This window comes from Sinocyclocheilus grahami, unplaced genomic scaffold (genome assembly GCF_001515645.1).
Source record: "Sinocyclocheilus grahami isolate Dianchi unplaced genomic scaffold, SAMN03320097.WGS_v1.1 scaffold1653.1, whole genome shotgun sequence".
Classification (NCBI taxonomy): domain Eukaryota; kingdom Metazoa; phylum Chordata; class Actinopteri; order Cypriniformes; family Cyprinidae; genus Sinocyclocheilus; species Sinocyclocheilus grahami.
This window is the reverse complement of record NW_015506832.1, coordinates 58,984-73,098: the sequence shown is the minus strand read 5'-3', so window position 1 is coordinate 73,098 and position 14,115 is coordinate 58,984. Positions and strand designations below refer to the sequence as shown.

The window sequence follows — 14,115 nt, the reverse complement described above, 5'->3', positions numbered from 1 at the left end:
ATGTTCTTTCATAACATCATAACAATCACCAAAATAACTTTTTAAAGTTACTATCAATCGTTTTTCAAGTGGAGAGTTAAATAATATGACACACAAGATCATGAATTGCCTTTAGTCAAAGGAAACAGACACACATTATTAATGCAGGGAATGAATTTTACTGTCAAATTATAGATGTTTATTCACATCCCAACAAATCATGCATTTGACAAACATCCAAGGGAAGTTCAATTAACAATTAAATGTAGATTTCCCTCAGAGGCACTGCATAGGGGAGTCCAAATTCAATTACCTCTCAGATTGATCGTTCTTTTTTTCTTTTTTTTTTTACATTTGGGAAATCACTGTTAGTTTCATTTTATGTTTGTTTAAATTATTCCTGGAAACTGATGCATAGACCTAACCACTGTCAAATTACTTCTTTTTTTTTTTTCAATGTGAGATGTTCGGATGTTGCTAACAAAATGTTCTTTCATAACATCATAACAATCACCAAAATAACTTTTTAAAGTTACTATCAATCGTTTTTCAAGTGGAGAGTTAAATAATATGACACACAAGATCATGAATTGCCTTTAGTCAAAATCCCTGAGATAATATTAGGGATCCCAGAAAATTAAGTTAAAATAATAAAATATAGTCATTGATTGTTGAATTGAATGGCGTTTTTTTGTGTTTACCACATTGTAAGAAAATTGCAAATTCCTCTGAAAAATTCTCCCGTTAATCTAATTAAACCATATTACGTGGTTGACATAAATTACATTACATCTTTAAAGCAATTTAAATATAACCATAAGTGATTGTAAGTAAAATATAAACATGAGTGATTGGACAGTGTCGAATCCTGACTAATTACATTATTCAGGTAATTATATTCAAATGAGTTCACTGCCTGATTTCAGAAGCCAGTGCACACAGTAAAATGGTTTAGTTGCAAAGCATTCATTTTATTTCCTGGTTTGGGGTCTTTTTTTGAAGGATCCAGTCGTCCAATATTACCAGGAACTGTACAAGAGAAAACAATAAATCCAAGTTATTAAAATACTGTTATTGTTTCATTAGTATGTTCATGGGTTATCTTTGTGCCTCCTATTCTTCATACAATTCAGAATGAGGCACAGCTGAAAGGTTTGTTTAAGCTGCGCCCTCTACTGTACAGACATGAATTTGCAAAAAATAAAAATAAATGTAATAATATAAACTAGTGCTGTCAAACAATTAATCTCGATTAATCGCATCCAAAATAAAAGTTGTTGTTTACATAATATATGTATGCATGCTGTTTATATTTATTATGTATATATAAATACACACACATGCATGTACAGTATATATTTCAGAAAAATATGTTATGTTTATATATTAAATATATTTATTTATAATATACATTTTATGAATATAAACATAAACATGTAAATACATGTAAATATTTTCAAAATATATACTGTATGTGTGTGTATTTATATATACATAAATATACACAGTACACATATTATGTAAACAAAAACTTTTACATTATTAATACAGCCAGCAGCCATATCACCCTGAGGCCAAAGACTGGTTACCCACTGAAGCTAAGCAGGACTGAGCCTGGTCGGTACCTGGATGGGAGACCTCCTGGGAAAACTAGGTTGCTGCTGGAAGAGGTGTTAGAGAGGCCAGCAGGGGGTGCTCACTCTGTGGTCTCTGTGGGTCCTAACGCCCCAGTATAGTGACGGGGACATTATACTGTCAACAAGCACCGTCCATTGGATGAGACGTTAAACCGAGGTCCTGACTCTCTGTGGTCATTAAAAATCCCAATTCGCCCATTGGCCTCTGATCATCATGGCCTCCTAACAATCCCCATATCTGCTGATTGGCTTCATCACTCTGTCTCCTCTCCACCAGTAAGCTGGTGTGTGGTGGGCGTTCTGGCGCACTATGGCTGCCGTCGCATCATCCAGGTGGATGCTGCACACTGGTGGTGGATGAGGAGACACCCCCTGACAATGTAAAGCGCTTTGAGTGCCTAGAAAAGCGCTATATAAATGTAATGAATTATTATTATTTTTTTTTATGCGATTAATCGCGATTAATCGTTTGACAGCACTATTAAAAACAAACGACCAGATGAAAAAAGTCTAACACAAAAGTAACAGATCTTTCCATAAAAAGTAATGTTATTAGTTACTTTTTTAGGGAGTAACGCAATATTGTAATGCATTACTTGTAAAAGTAACGTTCCCCAACACTGGTGACTTTTTATCTCACAATTCAGACTTTTTTTCTCGCAGTTGCAGCTTTACTTATCACAATTTGGATTTCTTACCAATAATTGCAAGTTTATATCCCGCAATTCTGAGGGAAGAAAAGTGAGATATTATTATTATTATTTTATTTTTTTTATGCGATTAATCGCGATTAATCGTTTGACAGCACTATTAAAAACAAACGACCAGATGAAAAAAGTCTAACACAAAAGTAACAGATCTTTCCATAAAAAGTAATGTTATTAGTTACTTTTTTAGGGAGTAACGCAATATTGTAATGCATTACTTGTAAAAGTAACTTTCCCCAACACTGGTGACCTTTTATCTCACAATTCAGACTTTTTTTCTCGCAGTTGCAGCTTTACTTATCACAATTTGGATTTCTTACCAATAATTGCAAGTTTATATCCCGCAATTCTGAGGGAAGAAAAGTGAGATAAGTCATATGATGCGATTTAAATTTTTCCTTTCTCTTTGGAGTGTTACAAGCTCTTGGTGCATAAAGAAGATCTGTAAAGTTGCAAAGACTAAAGTCTCAAATCCAAAGAGATATTCTTTATAAAAGTTAAGACTCTGCCACGCCTACCTAAAACGGCTCGTTCTAACACGCCCCCACATATTTACGTCACGATGTGGGAAGATTTGCATAACGCCGCCCAAATATTCACGCAGAGAAAGAAGGCGTAACTTTTATTCTCGCTGTAGTATTGTTGTTGCCACCGCCATGTCGTGAAGAGCTGTGTGTTTCGTTGTGAAAGCGTTTGGTCGTTTGAGACGTTTGGTCTTCCAAAAGAGGACGATATCCACTTCGTCATGCCTAGAGCTGATCCGTGCTGGGTTGGGGTAATGGGTTTTAATGTTTTTGTCTCGTCGCTCCGGCCGGACAGGGCATCATCACAGTATGGTAAGGGGTGTAACATTTCCGTCACACGCTTGAGGTATTCGGCCAATCACAACGCACTGGATAGCTGGCCAATCAGAGCATACCTCGCTTTTCAGACCGATGAGCTTTGTAAAAATCGACGCGTTTCAGAAAGGCGGGGCATAGAGGAGAAACAATAATGTACAGTATGTGGAAAATAATGTGTTTTTGAACTTTAAATCGCATAAACACATTTCATTACACCAAATACACAAAATAATGTTCTTTTTAGCAGCATCATATGACCCCTTTAAATAATTAGTTAGTTTGTTCGTTTTTTTGTTCATTCATTCATTCGTTCGTTCGTTCCCATGGCAGAAAAGGGATTACGTTCCTCATTATAGATATGCATATGCATTCTATTTTTTTTATCTTTAATAACAAAATAAAAAGGTGACAATGGAAAATGGTTGAAATTAATTAATAAAAATACAAGTAAAAAAATATATTGTTTTATACTCTTCCTTTAAAAGTTTTTAAATGCTGCCACTTTTTTCTTGCCCTTTTCATGAAACACATAAAACAATCCATTGAAAAAAATCATAATTGTGCCACTACAATACAATTATTTTACTATTAACCAAATCAATACTGCAACAACATAATTGATGCCACTTTTGTTTCTAAAGTTCCCAGTGAGGAAATGTGTTACTCTGACTACAAAGTCAAATAGTTTGATTGCTGGATTCAAACTGAACTGTTATTACCAGCAGTGCTGTTGCCACTGCTTTCTAAATAGTGATCAAGTGAAGCATGTAGCCTATTTCAGGAATTGGAACCGAAATTGTTTTCTTAACAACATTCTTCAAAATATCTTCTTTTGTGTTCAACAAAAGAAACTCATACAGTAAATGATGACAGATTTTTATACCTGTGGGTGAACTATCCCTTTAAGTCTATAACAGAATCCTGGTTTGCAGATGTGATGTGACACTGACAAGAGAAGTGTATTATAATGGACTTTACTGTGGATTAGTCCTGGGCTCAGAGAGGGAGGACTCTCTCTATTGTGTGTAATGAACTAGCCGTACCTCACTGTTTGAAGGACATCCATCCCATCCCATTATCTTTTTCCTTGATAGAGCACTGAGAGTAAAGAGAGGCTTCAATTAAGGAGTGCCAAATATTTCATGTCTTCAGTTTTGAGGAACAGAGCATTATGATACTTCATATGCATGTTTGCCTTATTTTTTCAAATCAGTTTGACATGTAGATGTTCTCAGTCTTACCCATTCCAACACTGCTGCCCACACATGTGACTGAAAGACAGAACATAACATGCATTTTTAAAGTAATTTCAGTTATTTACTGTTCAATCACCACAGATATCCTGAACTATAGTGGCCCCAAAAATATTTGTACCGGTGCATTACTTACAAAAATCTGAATTTCACTGCATTATATGATAAAATAGCAAAGCGAGTGGCATTTGTTTCAAAGAAAGATAAACAAACATTTCACACAGAAGTTTGTTAAGTTTAAAAGGAAGACAAAACGTATTGTTACACTTCCGGTTCCATGTTCATATGATTTGTTTCCATTTGGTTTGATATTTTATCTAATGCAATGAAAAGCAAATCATTTCTGGGCTTCTTCATTACCTGAATACAGCCTGCTGTTACAGAACTGGACCTTGCTTCCGTCTGGATTCAGTGGGGCGACGACCACTGAGTAGACCTGACCGCACACGATCTCTGACACAGTGCATGTGTAGCTGCCGGGCTCTGGGCTGCACGTGTGAGTCCTGTCGCTTCCGGTGACTTCTGCTGTGTATTTGGTGAGGGCACTGCTGGACCTCCAGCGCACAATCAGCGTGTTATTGGTTCCTCTATAGAGACGGATGCCTGAGGGACAGCACTGACCTTGAGAGAGATGGGAACGTTTGATGAAACTTCACACTTACATTCTGTGATAAGATTGAACAGGTGACATTATTGCTTACACACGTTAGCCAGCATTAATTACTGGCAAAATTGTATAAATGCTGCATTAACTACAGTACAACAATGCCTAAATATCTATTTGGCTGTTGGCTAACATCATTTTCCTATCGAAAGGTAACTCCCGTTGTGTCGTCACTGACGACTCTATGAGGAAACTCCTCTGTAGTAACAGTAGTTTCCCCTAACAGTCGTCAATGACTGATAAGTCACCTTATCTCAGGGAACTGAGGTTATGTGAGTAACCGGAGCTTTTTCCCCAGCTGTGTGTCATTTCAGAGGCAGAGCAAGTTATTACATTTTAATAAAATATTGTAGATTAATTTTTCTTTACGATGTGTACACTTGAATGAAGAATTCTCTGGAAACTTTAGGTTAATTTCATGTTAACTCCAGAAGTAATGCCGTCTTCACATGCTATTGGCTAAAGTCACAAATTGGACATGAATGGCCCACTAAAGTCATATTTACCCCAGAGATATTTTTAATATCCAAGTTTTTGAGTTAGACGGGCATTAAGCTTTAAATATGGCAGAGGAGAGAAACATTTCTGTTGTGTTAAGTTTTCTTTGTTGTTTCCACAAAATGGACATTGCTTTCTCTTACCATCACAGTCATGTTTTTAAAGAGAGAATTAGAGAGAGTAGAATTTATTTGACCGGAATTCTGACATCAATTTGGAATTCTGACAATCAAGCACGTTTATATGAATGTTTGGTTGCCATCAATCGGAACGTTCCATTTTATTCAAATTCTGTTGGATATTGGCTAAATATCTTCTATATATTCTGGGTTTAATAAGATTTTACCAAGGAATAGGCAAGAAGGAACCTGGTGTCCTTCATGATACCTGTTCTGTACGACAACAAAGCACTTGAATGCAAAAAAAAACAAAAATACTCCTAATTATAGAAGGAAAGTATAAAATTACCAATAGCACATGAAGGTAGCTTTAAAAATCACTCATAATAAATTTATGGAAGCAGTGCAATTTTTATATTATTGCTGTCTAATGAAAAAGACATATCTCCGCTTTTGAGAATTTTGACTTTTTTACCATAAACTTAAGAGTTCACCTTAAAGGGTTAGTTCACCCAAAAATGAAAATTAGCCCATTATTTACTCCTAGGCGTATATGACTTCCTTCTTTCAGTTGAATCCAATAAAAATTGTATTTGATCTTTCAAGCTGTTTAATGGCAGTCAGCGGGTGTTGCAGTGCATCAGTCCAAAATAAGTGAAATAAAGCGCATCCATCCATAATAAAAAGTGTATCACACGGCTCTGGGGGGTGAACAAAGGCCTCCTGTAGCGAATCAATGCGTTTTTGTAAGAAAAATATCATTATTCAAAACGTAATAATCACTTTAATCTAGCTTGTGCCAACAGTTGTACACGGAAGCAGATCCGGGAGGATGACGTATGAGGTTAGCATTGCGCATGCGCCGGTGAGTCTCATGAAAACCAACGTTTGTTAACAGGAGCAAAGGAAGCAAAGTTTCCTTACTTTAGCAAAGGAAAACCAGTCTCCTCCTGGCTTATACCGAAATCCTCCGACTTTCTTCTTTACAAATCCTCATTTTGTACTTCTAATAAGTGACCATTGTTTTGTTTTGATCTCTCCGCTGCGCTTCCGCGTGCGTCACTTCTGAGCGGCGCATGCACAAAGCTGAATTCATACGTCATGCTCCCGGAGCTGCTTCCTGTGTACAACACTGAGCGCAAGCTACATTAAAGTGATTATTACGTTTTAAATATGATTATTTTTCTTACAAAAATGCATGGATTTGCTACAGGAGGTCTTTGTTCACCCCCCGGAGCCGTGTGAGACACTTTTTATTTTGGATGGATGTGCTTTTTTCACTTCTTTTGGACTGATGAATGCAACACCCTCTGAGTGGCATTAAACAACTTGAAAGATCAAAGACAATTTTTTATATAACTCCGACTGGATTCATCTGAAAGAAGAAAGTCATATACACCTAGGATGCCTTTAGGGTGATTCATAGGCTAATTTTCATTTTTGGGTGAACTAACCCTTTAACAGATGTGTAACGACAGAATTCTGTTGACAATATGGTGCTAAAGATGACATTTTGCACAATTTATTTTTATAAAAAAAAGTGTTTTCATGCTCTTGAGTCATGCATTTTTTGGACATACTTTTCACTGGACACTGACTCTGTGTATTTGTGTTAGTTCTACCACTAATGGCATCACGGTCAGTTCTGAGGACGTACTGGCAGAGAATCCGTGGTAGATGCACTCCGCCTTGTGTCCGGTGCGACTGATGGCCTCCAGGGAGACCGTGTAGTTAGTGCCACAGGTGATGCATCCCATCACGCATTCTGTTTCCATAGTGTGACACTGCGCATGGCCGCGTGGTGAAGACAGAGAGGCGATGAACGTCTGGGCGCCGTTAGCGTGTGACCAGGTCACGTTGGTCATGGCCTGAGTCACCTGGCTCACCGTGAGATTGTCTGGACAGCAAGGTGCTGAAAAAACAAATAAAGTACACTTTTAAACTTGTGTTTTGAAACACAACCTACACATCTTACAAGACAGCATTCTAATAGAACAGAATAAGTGACCAGGAAGTACACAAGAGACTTGCCTCACATTTGATTTCAGTTGTTTTCTGTTAGCAACTAATGCCATCATAAGCTTAAGCATACAGCACATACTCCACAAATATTGGTTAAAATAACCCATTTAAAATTTTATTGAAGTATTATATTGATACTTTTTTTAACGTTTTCTTAAAAACACCCTGCTGGAAAAAAACAAAACAAATAAAAGGCATTACAGAATTTCTACAAATACCCTTACAAACATTACAATCCATCAACTATTAATCATTAAAACTATTAAATAAAATGTTTTTTGTAGTGTGTTTTGGGACATATTCCATTAGGATTTAGTGGTTTTAACAAGCCACCAATAAAAGGCAACAAATTACCAATAGAGACCCACAGGGACCATTACAGTTTCCATTAAAACCAATACAATTCATTTATATAGATCAGTGATTATAACCAGTAAAACTATTACAAGTTCTGTGATGGGTTGTTTTTTGTTCAGAAGGTAACGTTTCTCTTTCTCTTGTTTCAGTCATCTTGAATGTAACTGTAGGTTTTGGAATTATTATTATTTTTTGACCCAATTGGCTTCTTGACTGTTTGAAAACCTAACCTGTTTCCAGTGGAACGGTGTAACTGGGCATGCTCTCTCCAGCTGAGGTTGATGCGATGGCACTGACTTCATAGACGGAGCCACAAGGCAGGTTGGACACCAGACAGGAAGAGTCGTTTGAGTGACAGACGTGTGTGTCACCCACTGAGCCAATCACACTGACGGTGTAGTTGGCAACTGTGTTATCAGAAGTCCAGCTAACCAGCACACTAGAACTAGACGTGTTAGTCTGGCTCACACTGGTGATCTCAGGCATGCATGGAGCTTTCCGGAAGAAAGAAAAAGAGAGAGAGAGTGTGTGTAAAGTATATCTGTGAAAGATTGGATGTATGTTCCACTTTGTGTGCGTGAATTTACCTGTTTCATGTGTTTGTGGACTGCAGGTGAGGTTGCAGCCGCTTACGTCGTTGCAAGGTATGATGACTACACTGTATTTGCTGTTGCAAGTGAGGTCAGAGAGGGCACACCTGGGTGCCGTGTCATTACACAGAATCACTTTGTTTGCATCCACAGCACGGGTCTCATACAGATCCGCACCCCGCACAGGAGACCACTCCATCATCAGAGTCTCCCAAAAAGCTGCGGAAACCGTGGTGAGCGCTGGACAGCAAGGCACTGTGGATAGCAGGTGGAAAAGAATACGTTTTTTTAATGTAAAAGCATTTTTTTATTTAAAAAAAAAAGGTCAGTGAAAAGCAGCTATTGCTACTAGGGGAAAGGTCGTTCTAGAATAGTAGATCTAAAATAAGCCTGTGAGTGCAACATGATTTCATCAATATTTTTACCTGGTTTCTTAGATGAAAAGTATTGTACATTTGAATGTGTGTTTCTTTAAGTAATTCACTGGCATTTAGATTCCCTATATGTGACCCTGGACCACAAAGCCAGTCATAAGTAGCACAGGTATATTTGTAGCAATAGCCAACAATACATTGTATGGGTCCAAATTATCGATTTTTCTTTTATGCCAAAAATCATTAGGATATTAAGTAAAGATCATGTTCCATGAAGATATTTTTTACATTTCCTAAAGTAAATATATCAAAACTTAATTTTTGATTCGTAATATGCATTGCTAAGAACTTCTTTTAGACAACTTTAAAGGCAATTTTCTCAGTATTTAGATTTTTTTGCACCCTCAGATTTTCAAATAGTTGCATCTCGACCAAATAAAAAAAAACATACATCAATGGAAAGCTTATTTATCTATACATACTTTCAGATGATGTATCTCAATTTCAAAAATAGAGACTTTTGACTGGTTTTGTGACATGACTTCAGAGCTAACATACATGGACAACAAACCATTTTACAGCATCTTTAACACTCACAGGTGGTGTGGTTGAGGAGAGGTCCCGGGGGACTTTGTCCAGCATGGTTGTGTGCAAACACACTCATGATGTAAGAGTATCCGCAGTGGCAGTGAAACTGACAGTACAGCTCAGTCGAGTTGCACATCCCCTCAATGCCATCGTCACTTTTAATAAAGGTGGTGTAGTACTCTGCATGAGGGACGGCGCTCCACTTCACAGAACAGTTACCGGGCACCAATTCCTCCACCCAGATGGGTTGCGGGGGACAAGGGACTGAAACACAACAGATTGGGCAGTGAGGGAGACTCCAAAAGGCAAGATTCAGAGTGATAATAGCTTAAATTTAATTCTGTTGTTAGTTCTTCAGACCTATGGACAGATCTATATGTAAATTACATTGTTTATGAATGGCTAACATCTTGTAATAACTAGGGCTGTGCAATTAATAGGATTTTTGTTTCATTTTTGATTATGGCTTCAAAAAATGATAAAAACACAATGGAAAAAAAAACGGTGCACTGTTGCCCTTTCTACGTAACATCCAAAACATCCGTAACGTCCAAATCATGTAGCATTACTGTCAAAAAATATACAGTCTCTCAGTGTTGGGAAGGTTACTTTGGAACTGTAATAGGTTAGAGATTACAAGTTACCCAATTTAAAATGTAATAATTACTGTATCTATTTCAATTACTTTATTAATGTAACTGATTGCATGTGATTACTTTTTGATTACTTTTCTAAATTTCTAACAAATGTTTTCAACTGTTAATCATTTTAAAACATTTAAAACAGGTAGGGTTAACCTTACAGCAGTGCTCAACACCGATTACGGTCAGACTTTCAAAATCCTTCTTCACTTCAATTAAGATTATTATTTAATTTTAAAGCACAGCCACCACTAAATCAGACTTTAGCAGTTCTTCTTACTTTGAGACCGTTCCGAGGTTAAATACAGATTTAAAATCATAAGATATAGTTTAGCTATGATACTGTTTTTGAAATTAAATCTTTGCATAGCAAATATGTCAGGAAATGCTGGCAAATACTTTCCAGTGCCTTGGAAAAAAACAGTTAATCTTAAAAAAAAAAAAAAAAAAGAATATACAGTAGTCAACATTTGAAGTGGATCAAACCCTTTCATCAAAGTTGTCCTAAAACTTAAAACCAAATTCATTCTTGTCTTAGGACAACTTTGATTAACTTTTTTGATCCACTTCAAATGTTGACTACTGTACATAAAACCCAAATAGGAAGTTAAACAGTTATTGAGTAAGCATGTGTCCTATTGTGTGTCCTAAACTCCTGAAACATTGGTGTCAATGCAATTTAGGATGGAAATCCATTAAATCTGTGTATATGTGTGAAAATATTCAGATGTAACCCCCCTTTGTAATCATTGACATTTTCATAAGTAACTGTAATCTAATTACATTTTTTCTCAGTAACTTTACTTTGTAATTACATTACGTAATTCTGTTACATGTAATAGTCAATCATCAACACTGGACATGTTCAGTACTAAAAAAAGAGTTAAATGCATATTGAGCAACGAAAAAGTTCCCACGACCTTGTGTGTGTGCGATCTTACACAGAACAAAACACGGACAACGATAGGCTACTTTAGGCTTTGGTTGTGGGCTTAAATGGACAAATACAAAAAAATATGTCAAAATATCTGTCTGTTAAATTTTCACTTAAACACAATCGGTGGACTGGCACTGTTGGTATGTACCATAAATATGATCGGTCAGATGTTGTGTGGTAATGGTTGTCATGTCACAAACATGACAGTCATTAAATGTCCTGTTTTTGGATTTTAGTTTCAGTAAATGGACTGATGAGGGAGCTTTGTGTTGTGCATTAACATTACAGTATGTCTACATGGGGATGTCCAAACCTGTTCCTGGAGGGCCGCTATCCTGCAAATGTTAGCTCCGAACCTAATTAAACTGACGTGAACCAGCTATTCCAGGTCTTCAGAATTTACTAGAAACTTCCAGGCAAGTGTGTGGGAGCTGGTTCGGGCTAAACTCTGCAGGACGTTCACCATCCAGGAGCAGGATTGGACACCCTTGGTATGCATAGTAAATGCACGTCAAGTCCTGCTCTTAAAGGCCCCCTATCCTGCAGAGTGGCTCAAGCCCTGATTAAACCAACTAATCAAGGTCTTTAGGATCATTAGAAACTTCCAGGCAGTTGTGTTGGAGTTCAAATCTACAAGAAAGTGGTCCTTCAGAAGAAGAATTGGACACCCTTGACATAGTACATCAAACTGAGGAAGACAGTCCTGTTATCGATGATATGACAAACTTGCATGTGTGAATGGGTTTACTCACATGAAATAATCTGTACTGGGTATGAGGGGACACTGTTTCCAGCCTGGTTGATAGTGATCACTGTGACAGAGTTTGTCTCGCCACAGCTCAGAGGAATCAGGATGCAGGAGTTAGTAGATGAGGAGCAGTTCTGTCCGGTTAAGCTCAAGGCGACATACTGCTCTGCACCCTTAGCTGGGTCCCACGACACCACAATACCAGCATCAGGGGTGCTTGTCACCACCAGCTCAATGGACTGAGGAGTGGGAGGACCTGTGGAGACATACACACACACACACACACACACATACACAAAGTTTAATGTGCCAGCTATCGCAGAGTTTTAGCTGTGAAGATTTCCTAACCTCAGGGGTGTCCATTCCTGCTCCTGAAAGGTCACTGTCCTGCACAGTTTAGCTTCAAGCATAATTAAACTCCTGAACCAGGTAATCAAGGCATTGGGCCTCTATCAGAAACTTTAATTCATTCAAAAGTTAGTCATCTAATTTTGTTCTTTAAGACTGGTCAAAATTGTTAAAATTTGGTTACATAAAAACGTAGATCTAAGCTGAATCCAAAATATAAGACTGATTACCTTTTGGATAACTACTAGTTGGTCAAACTACTTCTTAAGACACTGTCTTAACATAGAGGCTAAGTTTATGCAACTGGCCCCTGGTGTGTTAAACATAAGCTAAACTCTGTGACAGGTTTTGCAGTCCAAGGAGCAGAATTGAACAACTCTGCCTAACATGCTGTACTTGGTGTGCATGCTCTGTTGGCTGCTCTTTTACTGACCCCTTTCTTTTTCTTAAGTGTTACAGTATTTACAGGTATGACAGAAACTGTGTGTATCAAGTGTAACAGTTTCTGCCTACTTAAGCATGAAGTAAACTACTCTCTCTTTCCATCTCTATTGTCTTACGTGTGATCTGGCAAACTGTAAAGTCATCTCCGGGAATGTTCTCAGGACTCCAGGCATTTCCTTTGATGCAGTATTTGGTTCCTGCCTCCAGGTCTGGAAAGTGAACCTGAGTTTCTGTGATGTTGAGGCTAATTTTGCTGTATGACCCGTCCTTGATGATGCTGAGACTGTAGAGGACAGCGTGATTCACTGGCTCCCACTTCACCAGGATGCTGCTGTTGCTGGGAGAGCTGGGGTTGAGCTGAGGAGCAGGAAGGACTGGGGTCCAACAGAAGAGGGAGAAAAGATAATAGTGAGAGATCAGACAGACATCTGCATTGTAACCAAAAGTATTGAAGATAGTTATTGACTACCAAGCTAAGTGATCTAATTCTGATCCTAAATTAATTTAGTGATATGGATATGAGGGACAGGTGTCAGATGGCTTTATGTAATAGGAGCAGTACCTATTCCTTTCCTTTCCTGCCTTGTTCTATTCTGTCCTTTTATGTCCTGTCTTTTTCTTTCCTGTCTTTTCATGCCATGTCCTGAATGTCCTGTCTATTGCTGTCCTGTCCTGTCCTGTCTCATCCTTTCCTTTCCTTTCCTTTCCTAAATGTCCTGTCTATTCCTGTCCTGTCTCATCCATCCCATTCCTTTCCTAAATGTCCTGTCTATTCCTGTCCTGTCTCATCCATCCCTTTCCTTTCCTAAATGTCCTGTCTCATCCACCCCTTTCCTTTCCTTTCCTTTCCTAAATGTCCTGTCTATTCCTGTCCTGTCTCATCCATTCCTTTCCTTTCCTTTCCTAAATATCCTGTCTATTCCTGTCCTGTCTCATCCACCCCTTTCCTTTCCTTTCCTTTCCTAAATGTCCTGTCTATTCCTGTCCTGTATAATCCATTCCTTTCCTTTCCTTTCCCGAATGTCCTGTCTATTCCTGTCCTGTCTCATCCTTTCCTTTACTTTCCTGAATGTACTGTCTCATCCTTTCCTTTCCTTTCCTTTCCTTTCCTTTCCTTTCCCGAATGTCCTGTCTATTCCTGTCCAGTCTCATCCTTTCCTTTACTTTCCTGAATGTACTGTCTCATCCTTTCCTTTCCTTTCCTTTCCTTTCCTTTCCCGAATGTCCTGTCTCTTCCTGTCCTGTCTCATCATTTCCTTTCCTTTCCTTTCCTTTCCTTTCCTTTCCTTTCCTTTCCTTTCCTTTCCTTTCCTTTCCTTTCCTTTCCTTTCCTTTCCTTTCCTTTCCTTTCCTTTCCTTTCCTTTCC

At 38.0% G+C, this 14,115-nt stretch overlaps 1 protein-coding gene across 1 annotated transcript in view; it reads right to left on the bottom strand.

The window, feature by feature from the left end:
* Positions 1-464: 464 nt before the first annotated feature.
* The window catches only part of LOC107571802 (fibronectin type III domain-containing protein 7-like), a 17,384-nt gene continuing 3,733 nt past the window's right edge, over positions 465-14,115 (bottom strand). The window contains exons 5-14 of the mRNA XM_016258175.1: positions 12,865-13,122; positions 11,961-12,212; positions 9,640-9,894; positions 8,666-8,923; positions 8,309-8,572; positions 7,357-7,611; positions 4,779-5,039; positions 4,407-4,436; positions 4,209-4,263; positions 465-1,008 (exon numbers count right to left, since the gene is read on the bottom strand). Coding sequence (XP_016113661.1) covers positions 4,241-4,263; positions 4,407-4,436; positions 4,779-5,039; positions 7,357-7,611; positions 8,309-8,572; positions 8,666-8,923; positions 9,640-9,894; positions 11,961-12,212; positions 12,865-13,122 — 1,856 coding nt within the window. The 3' untranslated portion in view covers positions 465-1,008; positions 4,209-4,240. The remainder of the gene's footprint in view (positions 1,009-4,208; positions 4,264-4,406; positions 4,437-4,778; positions 5,040-7,356; positions 7,612-8,308; positions 8,573-8,665; positions 8,924-9,639; positions 9,895-11,960; positions 12,213-12,864; positions 13,123-14,115) is intronic.